This window comes from Argiope bruennichi, chromosome 5 (genome assembly GCF_947563725.1).
Source record: "Argiope bruennichi chromosome 5, qqArgBrue1.1, whole genome shotgun sequence".
NCBI lineage: Eukaryota > Metazoa > Arthropoda > Arachnida > Araneae > Araneidae > Argiope > Argiope bruennichi.
Genome location: NC_079155.1, coordinates 73896989 through 73920856, shown reverse-complemented (window position 1 = coordinate 73920856; position 23868 = coordinate 73896989). Strand labels below are relative to the sequence as shown.

The window sequence follows — 23868 nt, the reverse complement described above, 5'->3', positions numbered from 1 at the left end:
TATATTCAACTAACATTGTGTTGAAATGCAGATGTCACATTGTCCTAAAACTTAATAATGAATAAAAAACATGCATTTTCATAAAAGTTATTAAAATAAAAAATAAAATGAATCATTACATAAGTTACAAATACATTCCAGCATGATATTAAATGGACCAATTTATTGAGGGAGGGGTGGGAGATAAATTCATGATGTGCACTGTCTGATTATATACAGATTCATTATTATATGTAGAATTGATTTCCTTAAATTAAAATTTACCATTATTTAATGACGATAATGTATCTAGGAAAATAGCACCATTTAAAGTCCTTAAAAGCTGCTTATTTTTTATAGTCCTCATGTAAGAATCTTAAGTGCTTATTTTTATCTTATTCTTCTGATGGGAAAAAAAAAATCATTACTACTTGATTATAGGCTGTTTTTTGCGATGTTGGATCGTTCAATGTTTAACAGATTTCTGTAACCAGAGTTCATTAGAATGTGGTTTTTTTAAATCTCAATTTATGGAAAAACTAATAGAATGGGGGTAAGATATCCTATTCATTTAACTCTTTTTTTCACTTTGTTTAAATAAGGGAAAATATATTCCTTTCATTTACTTGACTTTCTTTTTGCTTATTTAAATAATGGGAAAATCCTTTCTTTTTAAAGATAATTTTATATATTCATGTAAAACCATGAGTGTTGGTTTTTAACAGTGACTTCAGTTCATTGTATCTTTTCTACATTATTACTCGTTAGCAGAGTATTTGTAATAATTCAACTTCATTTAATGACTCTCCATCAGTGAATTATTTAAATATTTTTGCTTCAAGTATTTTTGTGTAAAGGTTTAGAATTTTATAACATTATGACGGAAAATGTGCATTTCATTCTCACACTGAATGAATCAAAGGTTCTAAAACTTAAAATAAAGCAAAATGTTTATGATGCTTCATAGTTACTTGAGCCAATTGTTATTCCTGCCAAAATATATCAAAAATAAGTTAATGCTAATAAAATTGTTTTTTTTCTTTTTTTGTACTCAAACTATTTAAAGAGAGTTATGATTGCCAGAAAATTCGAACACAAGATTCTGTCCAATCTCCATGATTCAATCTACAGAATAACATATTTTTGGAATTATATCTGTTTATGAATATGATAAAACTGAAAATTGCTTTGAGTTGGAATGTCTTAAAATCAAATTTGCAGATTTCTACCAAATTTTGAATGAAACTCATTTCTATGAAGCATTTTTTGCGTAATTGTCTGAATACAAATGAATAAGGTAACTTTAAAACACAAAATGCTACATTGATAATTCAGAATTTTGAACCTGATCTGTCAATGAGTTGATCATCTAATGTTCTGTATATTTCAAACTGTAAAAAAAAAAAAAAATGTAGTTGTGTCATAAATTTTGGATTGAATTAGCTGCCCCAAAAGTTTCAGAGTAGCTTGATTTTTTTGCTAAGTTTTTTTCTGGGTCTCTGAAAATAAAATTTATATACTTGTGGCATTCACAGCTTTACTCAGGGTCCCTAATTTTTATGCCAGAAGGAGAGTGATAATACCTATAATAAGGGGTATGCAATGAAACATTCTCAGCTTGGGGTATTAAATAAGGGGTATTGAAACATTCTCAGCTTGTTTTAAATGCATTGCAGAGAGTATTAGGCTATTTATTCATATGTATCCGAGAAATAACACATTTTTACCTTTTTAAGCATTTGATTTGCATAAATTAGTAAAAAAAAAAAAATTGTTTTTAAAAGTTTTGAAAGAAAATTTCTTAGTTGAAATTATTTTTTCAGTAAATTGCTAATGCTGGTATAAATTTTGTAACAATGTATCTTATTCTGCAATTAATAAAATGAGTGGAGGCATAAGAAGGAACACGTTATTTTTTGCATACCATAAAAACAATATGCAATAAAGTTATATGCTTTCAAGCATGATTATTAGTAGCCTGTTTTTTTAATTGTTGGAATGTATAATGAATAGAATTTCATTAAACATTTCATCAATAAGAAGGCTTGTTTTGGCAAAGAATAAGAAAGTGGGATAAAAGAAATGTATTCTTTGTTGTCCTTTCAGCAGAAAGGATAAAAAGATTATTCTCATGGAGTTTATAGATTTCCTAGTCAAATCATTTTTACTCAATTTTGATATTTTTTTTTGTTAGGAAAATGAGACTGGGTGAGGGTTTATTATTATTGTTTGAAGACCATAAAGTTGAAAAACTATAGTTTTTTTCTTCTTTCTTTTTCATGAGCAAGCATTTGTTGAAAAAGGATTCAATATTAATTAAAATATTGAAGTGAAAAATTTGAATTAAAAAATTGCATGTCTCACCGTATGTATTCTATAACTGTATGTATTCACTCAATAAACATTACTAAAGAATTAAGAATGTTAGCAACATCAGCCCATTTAAAATATTGCTTACTTTTATAACAAATGTTCTACCAAAATCTGTTTATAATTGAAATAGGCATGAAAAAAAATAATTGTCAATAGCATAAAGGAAGTTAGACTTTGATCTCTTTACAGAAAAAGTAATTACCTCTTATAAAAGGATATTACTGCAATTGAATATCAAGAAAATACATTTGTCAGACAAAATGGAAACTTTTCATTACTAACAAAATCTAATGAGTTGAGAAAAGTTATTAGTGAAAAAATTGAACAAATCAAATTGAAAGTGTTTGGAAAAAATCTCTAAAAAGAAGCATTTTATTTACACATTTAATAATATCTTATCTAATTATATAATGGTGTATTATATCTAATAATTAAATTATTTCAAAATAAATTTCAGATTGTTTCAAATTTTCTTTGAATTTATAAAATTTCCAAAATAGTAAAAAATACTTAAAAATGCATTAATTTAATCAAAATGATTTTATATAAATCACCTATCTTGTCAATAGCCGAGCATATCAATATAGGCTGGTCTAATACTACAATATTAAGCATTTGTGCTTTACATGCATGCATTATCGTATTTAAGTTTTGATTTTTTTTTTTTTTTTTTTTCTGAGAGCAGCTAATGTTTATTAATTAAAGCAGTGATAGGAAAACTATGATACACATAGAGAATCCATACACTTAGCTAGATATTTTAGTCCTTTATTTACTGAATTATCTTGCCTTCAGTTTTTTCATTTTATTTTTACATCATCAATCAAGTTTTGGTGCAGAATTAAGTTCTTTTTATAATTAATTAAATTAATAATTGAAGTTTTTAAATTTCTACCTTCAGCTGATATCTACTTCTTGCTATTACACTCTTCATGATCTTTTGAATACTGTCAGAAAAAGTAGTCATAATATGAAAATATCATTTTGATTTAAACTGCTATTAAGTATTGTTGGTAAATAAAAGGCTAAGATAAAAGAGTACAATAATTTAAAATAACAATATAATTAGCAGAATCTAATTTTGTTCTGAGTGTGAAAAACTTTTAGAAAAACTGTCACAGCTAATGCATAGTGTTAGAATTCAAGAATTTTTTTATATGATGTATATTTTTTTAAAATTCTGATTGAATTTTAAAATAATAAGTTTTGCACTTCCAAAAAATAAAATCTCTGGGCTGCTTCTTAAAAAGTTTGCAAAACTTACTTTTAAAAAATCATTTATTGGCATAGTAATTTTTGAAAGTAATATGTATTCAAATCTAGTTTCAGAAGAATTTTGGGTAGAATGAAATTCACTAAACATTATGAAATAATGTTGTAGTTCATTTGATGTATGTTTCAAGTGCTTTACACAGAAAAATAATTAATTCTCTTTCATTCTTTTGTTGCTGTTCCATAGTTTTAATATAAATTAACAATATTGAATTAATACTAATTACACAGATATTTTTCATTTATATATTTTTTGGGTTTTTCTGTAGGGTACATTACCAAGTGCTAGAGCTGCACATGCTGTAGCAGTTATGCATGGAAAAGTATATATATTTGGAGGACGCCACGACGTGTTTCGTATGAATGATTTACATTGCTTGGACATGACAACAATGAGTTGGAGTGGAGAGTATGAGTGTTTTTAAATCCTGATCCTTTGCCCTGTGAATAACAAAATCAAAATTTCCATTTAATAAAATATCTAAGCAAAAAGTGAAATATACTAAGTTTTATACAATGCTGAATTAAATGATTTTGGATTAAAAATATTGTTATAAATACATATGAATATTGGTGCATTTAATCGCTTCATCTGCCTGATTTAGTTAGACAAATTTTCTTTTAGTGTCAGGTATGTAATGTCAAATAATAATTATTAATTTTTACATCGTATATTATAAGTTTTTAAAGCATTGTTGTAATTTTTAAATATTTTCCATTAACTCATTGCAATAATATTTTTGGCTGTTAACTGTAAATATAACTCTATTTGTTGTGTAAAACGTGCTGGCGTGCGGATTGATTCTGCCGTTGCTGTAGTAATCTGTAAGACAGTGGAGTCAGCAATTTACTGAATAATACTTGGAATTTAGCTAAGAAATAGTGGTGGGAATTATTTTTATTCTAATTTATATTGATTCCAGATATATAATGATATAACTGACACATAATATGATTACCAGTTTTCAGATATGTTTATGCTTTTAATAACAAAGGAATTATATAAATTTTTGAAAGGATGTAAGCATCAAAGATGAGAAGATTTTTATAAAGTCAAATTGTAATAATTGAATTGGAAAATTAATTTAATTATTACATTCTGTTATTGCATTGAGGTAATGCTTCTAAAAAAAATCTCAATTTTCAGAATATAGTATATTTAAACCAGATTCTTCCTCTGTGTGACTTTGTTGCATTTAATGATTAAATCAAAATATTTTTTAATTAATGTTTTTCTAGCATTTTTTGTAATGCTGACAATGCTTGGAATCAGAAAAAATGCACATATTATATATTGGTGTATTCAATTTATTATTTTATTTTTGTGCAAGTTATAGCTATTGTAGAATTTAAAGGGCTGAATATATTATTAGAACATCAAACTAGTCAAAATGATTGGTTGATATCTGATAGTTGTAGTGTTAAGATGACTGTAATTTGATCTAAAATGGTGCCTAACAAAACTTTCTGTTTAATAAGGATATTTAACATTAGAAATAGAGTTACTAAATATTATGTATTGTTGATTTTCAAAATATTGAAAGGATCTTTTTAAAATAGAAAATTTTAGTGTAAAATTATTTTCAATTATTAGAATATAGCCATACTTTTATCCTAGTCTGCATTTTGTTATTTTTCCAGTTATATGCAAGATAAAAATTTTTGCATTTTAAAAGAATTGGTGATATAATTCTTATAGAGATGAAACTAAACTATGTGACCTTGGATTTATATGAATGAGATGGCTTGAAATCTATTTTATCTATTGTAATTTGAATGCAAGGTTAAACAATTTTACTGATATTAAGTATTATCATGACAAGAAAATTCATTTAAAAGTATTTATTAAAATATATTTCTTTTAATTCTAGAATGGCTGTGAAAGGTCCTGTACCTGTTGGTAGGTCCTGGCACAGTTTAACAGCACTAGCTGATCAGTATTTAGTTCTCTATGGTGGTTTCAGTCAAAATAATGTTGCCTTAAGTAAGTATTTTTTCATTGTCTCAGTCATCTTATTATAAAAGCTATTTTTCTTTAAATGTAATTTACAGAAAGAGTAATTTTTATTTTGAGTGAAATTTTGTGAACACTTATCTTTAGAACTCAATTAACATATGGAGAAGGAAAGAAATCTTCAAAAAATCTTTTGTAGGAAAAACAAGTAAAGACTGCAAAACAACCATCTTTGACTGATATGTTTAAGCAGCATATTTTAATACTTTTCTCTTATGCTTTGTGTTTCATCTGTTCTGAACTGCTCACAAGTTTTCTCATGTGGTGCGTCCCTTTATACTTGCTTCATAAATAACGAAGTTCTGATTGTGAAATGTACAAGTTTGCCCAAAAATGTGCAGTCCCGGACATATGTCGGTATGGTATGGCGTGGGGAGGGGGGTGCCAGCTCAGGTGTCGTCCTTGTCATCTGACTGCGGTTCTGACTAATCATTTGAAGAAGAGGATATCTGATCAAACCAACCTTCTTTTTTCCTCTTTAACAGTTAGATAATATCTGAAGCAAAAAATATTTTCCACTTTATTTTTCACCACGAGAATAATATTTTTCTACATTGAAGGTCATATTGCTATTCAATTTATTGTAAGCAAATTTATTCTATTATTAATTTAATATTCTATCTATTATTCTATTATTAATTTTATAATTTTTTTTTTTTTTTTTTTTTTTTACATTTACTTTTCTTTTTTCTTCCCAAGCTCACCCTTTCTATCATTTCCCCCTTATTCTTTCTTTTTCTGTCCCTTTTTGCACTCAGTATATATTGTCTAATGTCTTTGTTTCTTATTTTACCTTTCAAGGTTTATTTTTTTCAGCAAAATTCTAATTTTTATTTAAAGTATATATTAATGAGATCTTTACCAGTGGCACACACTATATTCATTAGTCTTATTTGTCACATCGTGTTCATGGATGGATTTCTCCAAATGAGACTATAAATTTTCTATAACATTTAAGTTTGGAGATGGGAGTGGTTATTAAGCTATTGCTTGATACAAAAAGTATAACAGTCTTTGCAGTATGCTTTATATCGTTGTCTTGCTGATAGATGAAATTTGGAACTGGTCACAATTTTATGCCACTTTTTGCCAGGTTTTTTTAAAATGTCAAAATATACCAATCTATCCATAATGCCTTCAATGAATACTCCTACTTTATTTGTTCCCCCCCTCAACAATGACGAGTTTTGTACAATATTTTTGCAATTCTAGAAAATATTTTTACTAGTTCTGTGAGCATTCTATTAAAATAACAATTTAATAAAAAATTAATTAATTGCTTTTGTTCTTAGTTTTTACATTTCATTTTTTTATTATTATAGTTAATTTGTTTTTTTTTTTAACTATATGTGTTATATTTTTGTGACACCAGAAGTTTCTTTTTTTGTAGGTGATTGCTGGTTGTTTGATACAAAAGCTGAAATCTGGATACCAGTAGAATTGCCTTTTCAAAAACCTCGTTTATGGCATTGTGCTTGTCTTAGCATATTTAACGAAGTTCTTATATATGGAGGATGTACATCAAATATCTTGGATCTTGATAGAACACCTGTAAGGATTTTTTCTTTAATTTTTTTAAAGAACTTTTTCTGAGATATTTATATTGTGCCAGATAAATTTTGTTCAGAAAATATTAATACAAATACAAATATTGAATTGGTATTAATATTTTCTGTTATTAAGATATTATTGAAATACTTTCCCCTTTATCCTATTGTGATATGGTCATATTACTGTAAAAGATGAACAAAGAAAGGGGATATACCAAAAAGAATGAAGAATAGTAAGTTCTTCAACAAGCTCATTAAAATAGTAATCTCAATAACTCAGAAAATTTTTGTCTTTCATACTGTTGAGATGAGAGTTCAAGAATATTTTTGAAGATTTCAAAATTATTTTTATTCTCTGAATGCTTAAAAGGAAATTATGTTTACCGGGACAAAAGGGGAAAACATGTCTTATGGTTTTGCAGTAAAACAACATAAATAAGTATTTTTTTTTATTTTCCAATATAAATAATTAAATATCCATAAAAATTAGTTATTAAACAAATATCATTCATATTTTCCTAATTGATAGTCAATTTATGAACAATTCAAGTAACAAACATTGCCTTGTAATAGATTATACTTATTAATTATACTAGATTACACTAGAAATTATTAATACTACTATTAATATTACTGCTTCATGTTAAAGCAAATTGCACTTCTAATTTAGTTTCTAGCTTTGAATATAAAATTCATGTTATGCTAAGAAATGTATTTTTATATTTCATCGCTAGTTTATATACATATATAATATAATAATTATTTACCTATTTTCTGATGCTGTGAAATTTCTGATCAACAGTTTTCATATCATTTTTTGCTCCACTTTTCTAGATTCATTTTCTAGGAACTTGATTAAGCTTGTATGAACTACTTGTATTTTGTAGATAAGATCAACATACTATATATATATATATATATATATATGTGTGTGTGTGTCCTCTGAAACTGAGCAATTTTTGTCTAGATTTAGAAGGCTAAAAGAATAATGATTAATATGAATATATTTATTTGTATTCATTTCTTGTATTTTTTTAAGGTGAATATTAGTAAATTTTGGGACATTTCATCTTATATGAATAATGAAATATTTATTATAAATTAATCATAATACTAGAAATTAGCTTCTGTGTGTTCCAAAAATGTGCATTGTTAAAACTTTAAATATGATTGTAAATAAAATATTTCTTTATCTCATCTTGTTTGTGAAGTTTAATAACCAATCCACTGTACTTGTTTTTTTTTTTTTACTTTCATTTTTATACAATTATTAGTTTTAAATTTAAGGTTTTTTTCTATTCAAAATTTAGACTTTCAGACTTATTAATATAATGATTGTCTGGTGAAACTTATTCAGAATAATTTAAATTTTAATTATTGTAGTTTCAGATTCATCTAGAAAAGATTAATGAATTTTTTATTTATAATTTAAAGAAAAATGAATGTACACTGGTGGACAAAATTAAGAGATGGAAGACATTTTCCCAAATATCTCCAAAAATACTGAATATAAATAAATGAAATTTGGTATGGATATAGCTTATACCATGATAATAAAGAATGCAAAACAAAAATGAAAGTGCCATTCACTGGAAAAGCCTATTGCCAATAAATACAATGTAGTCTGAACTTAAGGATAAAAGATGACAATAAAAGTGAGGCTTGTACAGTGTGTGTTGCCTCTAGTATGGTGTATGGTCACCCCTGACAGACAGACAGCATGCACAACGAGTATGCATGCTGTTAATAAGGGAGTTAAGGAGGGGTTGTGGAAGACCCTCCCATTCTGCCACCAGAGCAATTTTTAACTCTAGAATGGTTCTGGGGGGAGGTTGGCGCATCACAATAGCTCTCCCAAGAGCATCCTAAGCATGTTCAATAGGATTCAGGTCAGGGGATTTGGCTGGCCAATCCATTCGTTGAATGTCCTCGCTTTCCAGATACTCATCAACCATGAGAGCCTTATGTGGTCGCGCATTGTCGTCCATAAAAATGAACTCAGGGCCAACAGCGCCCCTGAAAAGACGCACATAGGGCTCTAGGACCTCCTGCCTGTACCTCTGGGCATTCACGGAACCATTGTCAAACACATGGAGCGGTGTGCGGGTATCTTGCATGATCCCTGCCCAAACCATGAGTCCTCCACCAGCATAATGGTCCCTTTCGATAATGTTGCTAGGATGGTATCGGGTTCCAGGTTCCCTCCATATCAATAACCGTCCAGAATCAGGTTGTAGACTGAATCTGGACTCATCGGTGAAGAGAACATTAGCCCATTGAAGCTGTGTCCAATTCTGATGTTGTCTGCACCATTCTGCACGCGCTCTTTTGTGGGAGGGAGTGAGTGGGATGCAAATAGCAGGCTTCCTGGCATACAGCCCTCTTTCATGGAGTCTTCTGGAAACTGTCTTACTCGAAATTGATGTTCCTGTAGCAGCCGCGAGGTCCCTAGACAATTGAGTGGCTGTAGCCGTCCTCTGGCGCTTAGCTGAAACGAACAAATACCGGTCTTCATTGGCCGTTGTAGCCCTCGGGCGACCTTGTCCTGGTCGTCTGCATACTATCCCACTAGTTTTAAATTGACTCCACAAATTGGAAATGACGCTTGGTGTTATATCCAATTCCCTAGCAACCTGAGCTTGGGACTGGCCTGCCTCAAGTATACCCATAATTCTCCACCTCATACCGTCGTCTAAACGATGATGTCCACTCATTCCACCTAAAAACCAGCAAGAAACAACACGCTTATTCAAAAAAATGCACTAAAATCTGCAACTGTGTTGAAGAGTGGAATGAGCTGAACAGCTCGATGCGGACTTTTATACCTCCTTCTGGCTTAGCAACGCCCACAAGAATACGTAAACTTATCTCAGGGCCAATAGCGCTACAGTGACCATATATGGCAATCAACTGTCCTGGTTTTGTGCGGTATTTTTAGAGAAATGTGCGAAAATGCTTTCCATCTCTTAATTTTGTCCATCAGTGTAGAATCCAGAAATAAATGGTTAGGATGATAAAGATAGATTGTCATAATATAAATATATGTTTGAAAAGACTTATTACTGTTATCTTTTTTTAAGAATTCATGTAAGATAATTGTGAGGTTATAATATTAATATGAAAATGCAATGAATACATTTTTTTTTCAAAATATGTTTTTTAATAAGTGAGTGAAACTTTGTCACTAGGATATTTAGCTTACAGTATATATTTAAAATTTAGATTCAGATATAAGATTTGGCAGACATGAAATTTTACAAGAAATCATTAAAAATTCTTTTGCTTAAGAAATAGAACATTATTCGAAGTAGTGATTAGTAACAAGTGATAAAATGGATACTTTAGTTTCTCCATAATTCAAATATATATAGCTTTTTGGTATTTATCTTCTTTTTTATGTTTGTCTTAATAAAGCACTTTCAATACTTTTTATATTTAATAACTTAATTTAAGCCAAGTATATAATTTGTTGATGATCAGTATTAGTTTTTTTTTTCTTTGTTTAAAAATATTTGTCTTTAAATATTTCTATTTCTGTTAACCAAATATTTTTTATTATTGTTATATCTCTTATAAAATTTTAATACCTTGTTTATTATAATGCTTTTATAATGTTTTCCTGATAATAAATTCATTTGTATTTTTTTTTCTATTTTTATTTCTTTTTATGATAAACTTTGAACATTAAACATTATTTCTTGTATATCACTTTCAATATTAATTGTATCTTCTAATATTTACTTTTCAGGAACAAGCTACTGACATAGTTGAAATAAGGATAACTCCCAAATCACTCTACAGGTATGTAGAATATTTAATTTTTGTCTGCTAATTAATTTCTAATTGAAGTTAGTGATAGATGTGAAATTAGGATTATCATATTTTGATATTGCAACAAGCTTTACACTACGTTACAATTTTTAAGAACTTTTTTAAGGCATAATTATTTCAATCTGTTGCATCTACTTGAAGATATTGAAAAATAAGCAGATTTCTTATAATAAATTCAGACTTTATGAATATATGGAAGTTATTATAGCAATAGTTTGAAGCAGAAAGTGTACTGAATACTCTGTACTTTGATTCAGCTGATCTATTCAGGATTAAACAATAATCAGTATTATAAATTTTAGTCCTAACTATTATATGAAATTTGCTTTTAAAATGCATCATAGCATATGGGTAATTAAATAAATAGTAAGTCAGAAGTCATCATAAAAAGAAATTTAATACTATGGTTACAAATGATCTATAAATAGCCTCGGGTGAGAAGTCCTAAAAGAAGTGGACACCAGAGCTCTAAATTCAAATTAAACAGAATGCAGATAGCAATCTTGGAACAATGAATTGTGAATGTGAGCTCAATATACAAGATATAAAGAAGGAATTGCATAGTGTTGACTCCAGTTATGATGATCAGTGGTGTTAACAGGGCGAACAGGAAAAACTGGAAAAATACAGGGTATCTAAAATTCATGTAAAAAGCAGGGAAAATTTAGGGAAATTTGAAAATATCGTAAAAATGTTAAGTTTTTTCCCCCCCCCCCTTCTCTTTTTTATGTACAAAATGAGGATTTCTAAACTTAGCAAGTTAAAAGCTATAGCTCGAAAAAAGAACCAACACCATTCACGACTATGTACTCATGGAAATTTACCCCTTTTCTACCGATTACCTTTTATTTCTAATAGATCTGTCCAATTTCAATTAGAAAGACAATTGTTCTTTTTCCATGTGATTCTCGGATTGCAGATAATGTGCGTGCACGAAACTGCTATAGCTGCTTGAGAGTATAGAATAAATTTGCTAGGAAAGCAGCATTTAGTGTGTAGGACCATTTGGGTGGTTTCTCACACTTGACATTATTGAATAGTTTATTTATTATTTGAGAAATTGTGAACTTATCCAAAGTAGATAAGTATTTAATACAGCATTGAATGGAAAAAATATCAATCCTGATGTTGTGGAATGGGTTAGAGAAACTCCGTAAAATCCATTTGCAGCTTACTGTTTTCTCTCTTCGGCACTTACTAATCATGCCAAAAGAGGAGAAATGCACAAAATTAGATGCCAGTTCAAAAAAGTCATAATGGATATTGGACTTTGTCTCTAAAAGAAATACGGGAGGAGATGGCATGTTAAGCCTGAACACATCAAATTTGATGTTGAAAATAAGTCATTTTCACATTTTTTTAGTTCAAAAACAATTATTTAAAGTTGAACTTTTATGGACATTAAAACATGTTGCGTCATATTCGTCCTTTAATGCATTCAATAATTTATCAGAAATAACTTTCAGTGTGTTCACTAATAATGAAATAGCCAAGAAATGCACACATTAGACCACATAAAAATGTTGTGCATTATTTATTACAGATAACTCCATTTTTCAACAGTCTTTAAAGAATAAAAAATTTGTTGTATGCTCTGATGAAGTTTTGAATCAAATTTTACAAAAATACCAAATGGATCTTATTGTAAGATATTAATATGAATCGTCCAGTTAAGTCTTTACAGCATATTGGAATTCAATATTTTTAAGGCATACCACTACTCAAAAACTGTTTGAAAATTTTAAAGTAATTATATCAAGGTTGCACACACTTTCACAAATTAGTATGGATGGACCAAATGTAAATTTAAACTTTTTGAAACACGTGAAAGAAAATATTTTGAGAAAATGAGTAACATTTTAGATTTAGGCACTTGTGGACAACACATAATAGATGGAGTGTTTCAATCTGGATATAAATCCTCTGAATGGAAAGCTGATTCTACTCTAAGAGGAGTGTATAGAATATTTAAAGTTAGTCCAGCTAGACATGCTAATTTCCTGGAAGTTACAGGTTCTTCTGAATTTCCATTGAAGATTTGTTTTATCTACTGGGTAGAAAATGTCAGTGTTTATGAACATACTCTAAAAGTGATGGACAAAAAAGAAATACATAGATTTCAGTAAAAAATCTATGCCTCGATCTTCCACAAGTGATATTATAAATGCTTGTCAGAATAGATTCTGGCTAAAATTAGCTTCTTGTATATTGCTAATATTTTTCAGCCATTTCTTTAAAAGAATTTGACACCTGAACCAGTAAGGCATTTCTTATATTAAAATCTTTTAATTTTTGTGAAACAGTTATCGAAACATATTTAAAAAAACAAGCATATGTTTAAAAAAATAAGCATAATTGAAGAAAACAAACATTTTACAGTTTTTTTTTTTTTTTGATAGAGTTTGATGAACTTAAAGCCCTAGGATTGAGAAAAAAAAAATGTTTATATTGGAGTAGTGACTACAAACTACTTGATTTATTAGTGGTGCTACTGAAGTTATAAAAAAAAAGTTTTATATTTGTGAAGAATAGTTTAAAAAAAAAAAATTGAATGCATGTCCTGAAAAAAAAACTAAAAAGCGAGTGCAAAGAACTGCTTAATTTATTTAATGAAAATTTTGTTTAGATGATTTTTATTCTAATGTTTTGAAGTCCAAAGAGTTTAATGATTTGGGGGGGGGAGTTGTAAGAATTATTCTTGTATTATCACATGATAATACAAGAATAATTCTTACATTGCTATGGAAAGAGGATCTAGTATCAATAAGAATATTCTTTTTGAAAATCTGAAAGAAGTTTCTTTAAATTGTCCAAGGCTAATGGTGTCATAGACTTTTATGGAGTTGCTGTAAATGTTTTAGTTTCAAAAGATTTGGTATTCTGAAAGTAAAAGGTGAAAGGGATTCTGAAGCTTTAGAAAGGAAGAAAAAAGTTAAGAGAAAAGAAAAGGAAAGAAGCTAAAAAAATGCAAGCAGCATTGCTAATGAAATTGTTGCAAAAGAACAAAATGTAACTGATGACTGAAAAATCTGTAGAAGCTGATGCCCAAATATATGAAATGACGAAAATAAATGTTTATGCTAATTATGTTTTTTGTTAAGTAATCATTAAATGGCTTGTATTATGATAGCATAAATTTTATTTTGTGTTTTGTTTCATCCAAATCCTTAAATTTGTGTGACTAACAATAAAGAGCATGATAACCCAAATATCTTCCCTCCCTCTTCAATGTGTAAATTTTATCTTGCTAAATTCTAGGCAATAAATAAAAAGAAATTGTTTTTCTTTCTTTGTGTAAATGTACAATTCTTTTAATATATGGTTATTATGAGTAAGGTTGTTTTCTTTCCTGGCTTTTTCCTCTCTTTAAAACTGTGGAAGATTGTTATTCCACTATAACTAGTACACGAGTGCTATTTGCATATTTCCCATTAAATTGCATATATGTATAGGGGAAGTACAGGGAACTTCTTTTCCAGATTTGAGTGACAACTCTATTTAAGGAAGCATAATTGGGGTCAAGGAGAGAGCATTGTTTCTTCATTTTGATGTTTTGTCTTAAAAAATGACTGAACACTCCAAAATTTATTCTTCTTTTGGCCTTTGCTTTTTGATAACCCTTTTCCTCTTCCTCACCCCCAGCCACATTTCATTAATGGAGAAGAAAATAATCACCCAAAAAATCTTTGGATGATTATTTGTTGAATGTTTTTCTGACAATGTTCGGAAAAATATGACGTATTCAAGTAGGAGTCTTCAATCATTTCACTTTACAGTCCAAACCTTTTATCTATTTTTTTTTTAATTTAGTAAATAAAAAGTTTTGAAAATGCAATGATTCCATTCAGACGTTAACCTAAAGGAATTGGCTCAGCCATGCTTATCAAAAATATTCCAGGAGATTTATGAGTACCCTAGTGTCCGATTACTACGCATTTAACCTCGTGAGATGAATGTCTCTAATTACTGTGAAAAATTTTCATCTACGTTTAATTTTTAGTCTTTAAGATATATTGATACATAGTTTTATTTAAAGTTGCTTACATGTGTAATTATCATATCAAATTATACTAATTAATTTAATAGAAATTAATATCTAATTTCTTTTTCAGATTATCTGTGGACAGAGTCTTACAATTTCCTCATTCTTATATTCTTAATCATCCACTTCCACGTAACGTACTTCACCTACTTCATCTTCGTTCAGATTTGTTTAGAAATATAGATGGTTCTTGACAATTTTTTTTCCCTGTAAATAGCTATGGCAATTCTGTACAGATCGAATAGATCCAAGAAATTTTTGTGTATTCATCTGACAAATAAGACTTATCATCTGTATGTCCTCATGATAATAAGCAAGTATAGTGGAGGCCATTTTTCCGCAGTTTCATTGTTACATAATCATTTGAATAGGAATCATTTATGAATTTGAAGAACATTGTTAGGAAACTTTTGGAAACTGAAAGTTAAAATGTAATAAATACTGTAACCTTTTGGGAAAAAAATTTGTAAATAGTATTTGAAAAATCTTAAATTTAACATAAACTCTTTCAGTATGTAGCATTTGAAAAAGTTTGGTTACTGTTTCAATTATTATTTTTTAGAACATTTCCTCCTAAATTTTAAGCATTTTCTTAGATATGCTCTCAAAAACAATAAGGTAATTATTTCACAATATACTATGTTAATTTCAATTCAAAATTAATTGGAATATATTTTTCTTTCTATTGTAGTAGAATAAAGTACTTATAAAAGTAAATATAAAGTCTTTTTTAATATCTCAATTTATAATTTTTATATTGTATGTATGATGATTCATAAATCTTTCTCTCATTCCTGAATGAAAAATGTAGTATATGGATTGTTGTGCAATGCAAGTTTAAAATGTGAAATAATTATATACAATATTAATTTTATTTCTGTAAGTTTTGCATTTCAAATTATTGACATACATTTAAAAATTTATAATTATAACCAATGAACTATTGGTTTTTATTCTCATTTTTTTAAAATTATCTGGAATGTTTTGAAAATTCTTTTTAACTCAGTAGACTTCTCAGAAATATTTTAAATATTGTATTAAGCAAAAGATTGCTTACTTTTCTTCCCCGTGATCTGGGCATCCCGGGTTCAAGTGCCGGTTTGGGCATAGTTGTTCATCTGTGAGGTGTGTGAATGTGCCCTCCTGTAAAAAGGGGTTGTGCAAGCGAATGTGTGAGTTTCATTTTCATATGAGCTAGAAGTCAAACTTCTGCCCTTGGGTGCTCAGGAGTCTACCCTCAGAAGCTACTGCATCCCCTTTCGGTGATAACGTGGACACATCATCAGTGCTTACTTTTATGGAAATACATTTTTCTATACATTGTGTAGATTCATTAAATAATTTTGATTTCTTTGTTTAACTTGTATATTTAGTATTTTCTTGTGTGATATTTTCCAAAATTGTTCAATTAATGGACGACTTTTTTTTTGTGGGAATTCATATTTAAATATGAATTTTAAAGTTATGCTTTCTGTATTAGTATTTTGTCCCGAATTTAGGTGCAATTTAGACGAAATATCTTCAGTCAGCAAAGAAACACCTGGCATTTTTTTTTTAAATCCATGTGAGAACATGATGTTGTTTTGCTTAAGTGGTTTGAAGCTCGAAATCGCGTAGCAATGAATAAAGCATAAATGGGGCATTTTAAGCTTTCTCCTGATGAAGCCCTGAAAGCCCCATAGTAATCCTATGGATTAATTAAAGACCCCCCCCCCGCCTCATGGAGTCATCTACTATGCAGGCTCAGATGGTTTTCGTTATATCTGTTAAATTATGAGCTAGAGACATGGTTTTCACCATAGTAATCCTACGGGACTAGAGAAGATCCGCATCGTGGAGTCATCTGCTGCGCATGCGCAGATGGTTTTCATTATCTCCCAAACTATATGTTAGAGACATGGGGTTTTCACTTAGAGGTACCCCGGGGAGTCCTCTAAGCCCCCCAAAAGAATTTTTTTTGGATCCATTGCGCATGTGCAGTACGGATTTTGCTTAATATTGGGCAAATCAATGTCGGATCGATACCACAGAGTTATGTTGGGTCTCGGAATGTCGATATGAACTTTCGGTCAGAACGGAAAACGTTATATCTCGGCTTCTATGCAACATAGAGACAAGTGCGACCTGTCTAAACACTCCTCTCGATGAGTAGAGTCGAATGACGTTGTTACCGATACTCGGGTCTCGAAATTTAGAAATTCGAGTTGCATTGCATTTGCTCGTATCGTTGTATAGTACTCGACGAAATGCAAGTAACGATACGAATTTCACGCTGCTACTCCAAGTGGTTTGCGAGATACAGGCTCTCAAAGTTGTAAAAATTTGAATTTTCGAGCGAGGTTTTCGACCTCGTTTTTGCACAAAATCTCCTTACGACTAGCATCGATGCACTCTATTTGATGTCCTCTATCGAACGATACCACATTTAAGTCGCTTTCGTTATTAGGAGCCGAAAGAGGGAAAAGAACGCGACGGGGCGGTTTGAAGCTCGAAATCGCGTAGGCAATGAATAAAGCATAAATAGGACGCCCTAAACTTTCTCCCAATGAAGCCCTGCAAAGAATAAAAAGGAAGGGAACGAAAGAGCAAACAGTGGCCGGGACGAAACCTTCAGAGACAAAACCTTCAATCAACAAAAACGAATGATGAAAATTTAAAATTTAGAAGCTGATCGAATTGACCATGAACGTAAAATAGCTTTACAACGGGAACGAAGAAAGCGTAAACGTATGCAATGTGTTGCAGATTCCCACAATCTGCAACACACTGCATAGTTGAGTGTTACGATTGCACACAGTGTAACGTGTAAATTTGGATTCTGAATTAGAACCATCAACGTTTAACGCAAAACGTCTTCGTTTTGATTCGGCCTTTCAAATATCGCTTTCTAGCTATAAGCAATTCATCGGGAAAAAAAGAAAATGTTCTCACATGATAACTTGAAATTTGCGATAGGATTCAATTTTCTCTTTCTTTTAATTTTTTTTTTCTGATCACTGAAATTTACAGAAATGACATATTAGTTACATCTGTTGATGGAGGTATAATCTCTATAAACTATAGTTATTGCTCAAAATATGGGGATTTATTGTTATATTTTGGCCTTTGAATAACGTTTAATATAATATCTACTTTGAAATAGAACAGTGAATATAATGATTTTATTAAAATTATGCACTGTTGTATACTTTTTAAAATAATGTTTGGATTTACTTGTAATTTAATTAATAGGTTACATTTAGATGCTCTGGTTGAATACTTTATACAATGCCATTACTGTGAACTTCCACCTGCATCAAGTATTTAATATTCTTGGTATCTTATCATTGTGTTCTGTTTTTCTATAAATGTATAAATATTAAGGAATAAAAAGTCATCAAAGGCATGCACTTAATGATTAACTCATTCACTGCCATTTGCAAGATATCTCGAGGAAACTGCTGTAAAATTAAGCTTTAATTAATTTCTCTGGCAATGAATGGGTGGGTATCTAAAAGTTTTGCTTTTTTTTGTAACTGCAAATAATATACTTAAAATTTTAAAAGGAATTATGGATTTATTTGTTAAAATCTTTATTTTTGTTTGCATTGAAAGGTTAATTTTAGTCATTACATTTATGTTTCAACTGATATTTCAAATAATGTTTCATACAGAAATATTAAATATCTTGTCTAATCATGGCGCGATAGCTTATTAATTAATTGAAAGAAGTTTGCATACACTTCCATTTGAAAATTGTTTTAGAAAATAATATTTTATGTTTGCTGCAATGAAAGTACAACTGATAAAAATTAATTCTAAATTTCTTTAGTCTCTTGATCTTATCCATCATTTTTCTTAAAATATTCTTGAGACCCTAAAATTCTAAATGTACTCTTCTACTATCAAAACGGACCGAGTTATGAAGCTATAAATTTCACTTTTTATAGTATGGAATCGCAACATGTTGATTGGTGAATTTTCCTTGAAGTTGCCAATAAATTGGTTTAGAATAATTCTATTGAAAGGGCAACTTGATCAGTTTTCTGAAGTAAATTAATGCAATTTTTTATATTTTAAATATTATTGTTAAAAATATTTAAATAAAATGGCACGCGACACAATATTTTGGGCACACCGCCTATCTAAATGGTTTGCATTTTAGTTCATAATAACGAAGCTCACGATGAAGCATAGGGGTAGTCCGGCGTCCTGGCATAGGGGTAGCGCGTCTTCCCCGTGATCTGGGCGTCCCGGTTTGGGCATGGTTGTTCGTCCGTTTTTCTATCTGTGAAATGTGTGAATATGCCCTCCTGTAAAAAGGGCTTGTGCAAGCGAATGAGTGATGCGTGAGTAGCAAAGTCGTACTTTTGGCCCTAGTTGGCGCTACTATAAAAACAAGAGACGCTCGATTCTTGAATTTCACTACATGATTCACTAAAAATCCTTGTGTGCTAAGAGTGGTTTAACATCTCTTGATAACATAATGGAGTTAGTCACAAAAATAGACAATCTCATATCGTCGCAGGTTTTAAATAAGCGAAAGTTTAGTGCTTTGTTGAATGAAGTCATTTCAGTATATAATGACTTAATAAATCAACAATAATAATTTTCGCTGGTTGAGCAGCGGGAACCTGTTTCAAAGATTTGTTGACTGCTTGGAAGAAATGAGACTGTTTCTGCAAAATCATAGGGATATTGAACAATACCCACAATTGTTGGATGTTATGTGTCTTTCAAAATTGATGTTTTTTACAGCCAACATTTCGATGAATTGAACATAAGGCTTCAAGTCATAAATAAAACAATTGTAGTCATGGTGGATCTCATTCGCGCTTTTGACGCTAAATTGTATGTTTTCAGAAACGATATTATTACAAGGACTTCACTAATTTGGTTTATATATATATAATATGTGTGTGTGTGTAATGAATTTCGAATCCTGTCGGCTGAATGATATGTAATATTATTTTGTTGACAGCAGACGGCAGGTTTAAAGACATAGACGAGACTTTGTATTTTTAATTTTGTTTTATTCTTCTTAATATCCATCTCGGGAAAGCAATTTATTTACAAGCAGACGCATCGCGGCACAAAAGCAGAAGAAAATAAGCGCGAAACAAATGATCACTAGTCTTATATAACACTATTTCCGGCCACGCGCCGATGGAATACATGTTTTGACCTTTGATAAGGGCAAAAGTATCACTTTCATTTGATACGTAGTACTGATGGTGCATTATTTTTACAAAGGAATTAATTAAACCGAAAGTGGAATTAGATCACGAAATAAGAGAATATTTTTAGAATGAAGTTACTATGGGCTAAATTAAAATAAAGTTTTGGAAATTAATTTGGTTAACTTAAGAGTTTAAAATATCATTACTTATATATCTCAAAGAATTAGATGTGCATGAGAAACTAGACGAAGAAAAAGTTACTGAAGAATTTATTTCCGTAATTGATTCTTCAATCAAGGAAGATTTCAGAGATTTTTTTTCAGTTCAAGGAATTATCGGAAACGCTCAAGTTTGTTATGTACCCTGATGTGACTTCATTTGATAAACTAAACTTTTCCCAATTCGATTAGAATTTGAAATGCAGCTAATTGATTTCCAGTCTAGTTCAATATGGATTCAAAAATTTATTAAAACAAGGAAAAAGTTGGAATTGATTCAAACAGAAAGATTAACAAGAAATATAAGTAAAAAGGCCAGTAACAAAATTTTGGAAATATGGGATTCGATTCAAACATTTAACTGTTTGAAGAAACTGACTCATGCTATTTTAACGATATTTTCATCTACTTATGCCTGCGAATCGTTTTCAGAGATAAATAACATTGATGTCACGCTTAGAAACTGTTTGGCAGATGACTCCAATTCAGCATGCATTCTGCTAAAAGCAACATCTTACAATTCTAATATAAGTTATTGGTCATTTAATCTGCAACAACAAAAGTCATACTAATGCTACTTTAATTTGAATTACACTTTACTAAAACATTTACTACTATGCAGTGTGGCACGTCTGTACCTCATTAAACATTTCTGTAGAGCAATAAAGGTTCGCCACCTCTGACGTAGATGATGTTTTTGCATAAAAATATAAATTTCATAATTTTTTTAGCTTAGATTGATTGACTGAAACAACATAAAATGTACTATATTATAGCTATTTACAACGTTTTTCTACAGTTCAAAGTGCCTGTCTTCTGTAAAAGTTTAGAAATTAATTTTTGGGCTACAGTTCGTGTGGACACCCTATATATTAGAAATTATATTTATTATTTTTGTTATATTTACTTTGCAAAATTGTGAATTTTATGTAAATTTATTATTCTAAAAATATATAATATGACGAGTACACACACACAAACACACACACACTAAGTTAAACACTTTGGTTTTATTAGTTTAATCATTTTTTTTTCAGTTTTGGAAGCATTTATTACTTTTTTTTACTAACGAAAAAGTATAATAATATTTCAAGACTTATTAAATTATAACATCCAATATAAGTTAAATTTAAATTTTTTTTGCATGTTTTTTAATTTTTACTGTTATATTGCTTGTTTTAAAATACTGTTTTCTTCACAACATTTAATTTAATTCTTTTTATTTTTTATGAAGGATAGTTCATGTAATGTATTATATTTGTTTATAATCCAAATATGCATTCATTAAAATATTTGAAAATGAGAAGTGTTTTATGATCTTATTCTTGGCAAATACTTGTTTTTATAATTTTTTTATTCCTTTAATTGTTTTAATATATAGTTTTACATTTTTAGTGGTGCCATTGAGTTTTGATGTGAATTTTCAAATCTAAAAGGTTTTGGTACATTTAGATGAATCATTTGAAATTCATGTTTATTTTTATATTAAATTTGACAATTATATTAAAATAAATATTAATGAATTTTATCACTTTGCTTTCATGTATTTGAAGTTACAAATATGTTGAATTCTAACACCCTTCCCCTTGAGATGATGCAAGTGTTCATAAAAGAAGCAATTCAAAGCTGACGTTTAACAAGATAGTATGGGATCATAGACAAATAAATGCTTGTTTTTTATAAAATTCATGTTCTAAAAATTGTACTGATTATATTTGCTGATTTGCACACCAATTCTATTTTGGACAGAATAGAATTCTTTTATAAAATACCTAATGACAACAAAATAACTTAATGATAGCTTATGCAATATTTTAGTTTTTAAATGCCAGTAAACTATATATATTGTTATTAAATTAATCGCTTAGTTTGTAAATACAAAGTGATGTTACCAATGTTTATTTTCTTATAATGTATATAGATTTGTTTTTTGTGTTGATATACGATCTTCCAAGAGTATTCAACAAATTAGCATAAAATGATTCAGATAATCCAATGATGAAAAAAAAAATGTTGTTTTATTACCCTATGTCTTAATGATGAAGAATATCTCAGAAAATAAATGATACAGTGTTGAAAATTTTTAATCCTATGAATCACGTGGCAATTGTTTAAAAATATTATTTGGTTTCTTTCTAAGCCTGAAAATTGGGTTACTAAAACTTTGCCAATCTTCAGTAACTTGTATTCTATTACTTTTTAAAATATAAATTTTTAAACTGTATTTTTGCACATTTTTTGGAATATTTTTGATTAATATGCATTATTGATTTCTCAGTATTGTGCTAATTGTTGAAATTAGCTAAGTTTTATTTTTTTTACATGAATGTTTTTCGTTTTTGGTTGGTAATATATTATTTTGATGACAAATATTTAACATTTTCTTTTGTCTTTCGATTGTAGTTTGATTGTCATAAGTTTATTTTGATTGTCTGCTTATTTTCTCTTTAACATTAGGTTGGCATATTATCATTTTGTATGTGATTGTTTAACAAATCCTGTCATTTGTATTGAATTTCTTTAGATTAAATTTTAGTTCCTGTTGTATAGCAATTCATATATTTATTTCATGTTGTATTTAACAAGCAATTTCTTGTTTTATTTTAAAATATTTTATTTGTGTCACTGTTTTTATAACTGTTATTTAGTTTTGGTTATGATTTCTTAAGATATTGCCTTTATTCTCTGACATATGTTGGATTTATTAACCTCCCGAATGCGTGTAAGTTTTATCTTTAAAAATAAAGGTTTTGAAAATTGTAGGTTCTATTCTCTTATATTTTTTAATATTCTGTGTAGATAAACATTAGATATGGTGAGGTGTTAATCAACATTCAAAATAGGATAGTTTCGCTGTACAAAGGTCTAATTAAAAGCTCGGATAGATTTAAAAGAAGAAAAAAGAGAATGGATTTATTATCGAAAACTATGTACAAATATAGTTATTTTTCAGATTTATTTATTTAAACATAGATTCAGGCATTTGTCATATCTGTGGGTAAGAGTTCCCATCCATTTTTCGAAGAACATTGCCGCCAATGCCTTGAGATGGGTCTTAAAAATACTTTAAAGTTCCTCATTATTTTGGAAGCTTTATCCTTCGATATAATTCTCCATTCCAAAGAAGATATGAAAATTACTGATCCCTAAGCAGCGTTCTAGGTAAAAGGGGCGAAGCAAGGATGCATGTCTTTCGCAACAGACCTTGTTCAACAAACTGAAGTTTCAAGGAGTGGTTCGAAAGAAGCGGAGATGCTGGAATCCTAGTATTAAGGGCCATGGTGGCAAGATCTCGGTTTCGGGAACCGGAGTGATTCAGATTTGAGACCTGGTTCCACCGAAGAACAGTCGTATATGCGGCTCTAGTGCATGTTAAATCCGTCAAGGCTAAACGTACTCCCGCTGATGGGATGCTGAAGTGAAGAGCGGA

The 23868-nt window shown here is 29.4% G+C and overlaps 1 protein-coding gene across 1 annotated transcript in view; it reads left to right on the top strand.

Moving 5' to 3' along the window:
- LOC129968544 (kelch domain-containing protein 2-like) overlaps positions 1-21097 on the top strand; it is a 33639-nt gene extending 12542 nt beyond the window's left edge. Inside the window, exons 6-10 of the mRNA XM_056082543.1 lie at positions 3894-4033; positions 5496-5608; positions 7029-7189; positions 10937-10989; positions 15132-21097. Coding sequence (XP_055938518.1) covers positions 3894-4033; positions 5496-5608; positions 7029-7189; positions 10937-10989; positions 15132-15255 — 591 coding nt within the window. The 3' untranslated portion in view covers positions 15256-21097. The remainder of the gene's footprint in view (positions 1-3893; positions 4034-5495; positions 5609-7028; positions 7190-10936; positions 10990-15131) is intronic.
- The last annotated feature ends 2771 nt before the right edge of the window (positions 21098-23868 follow it).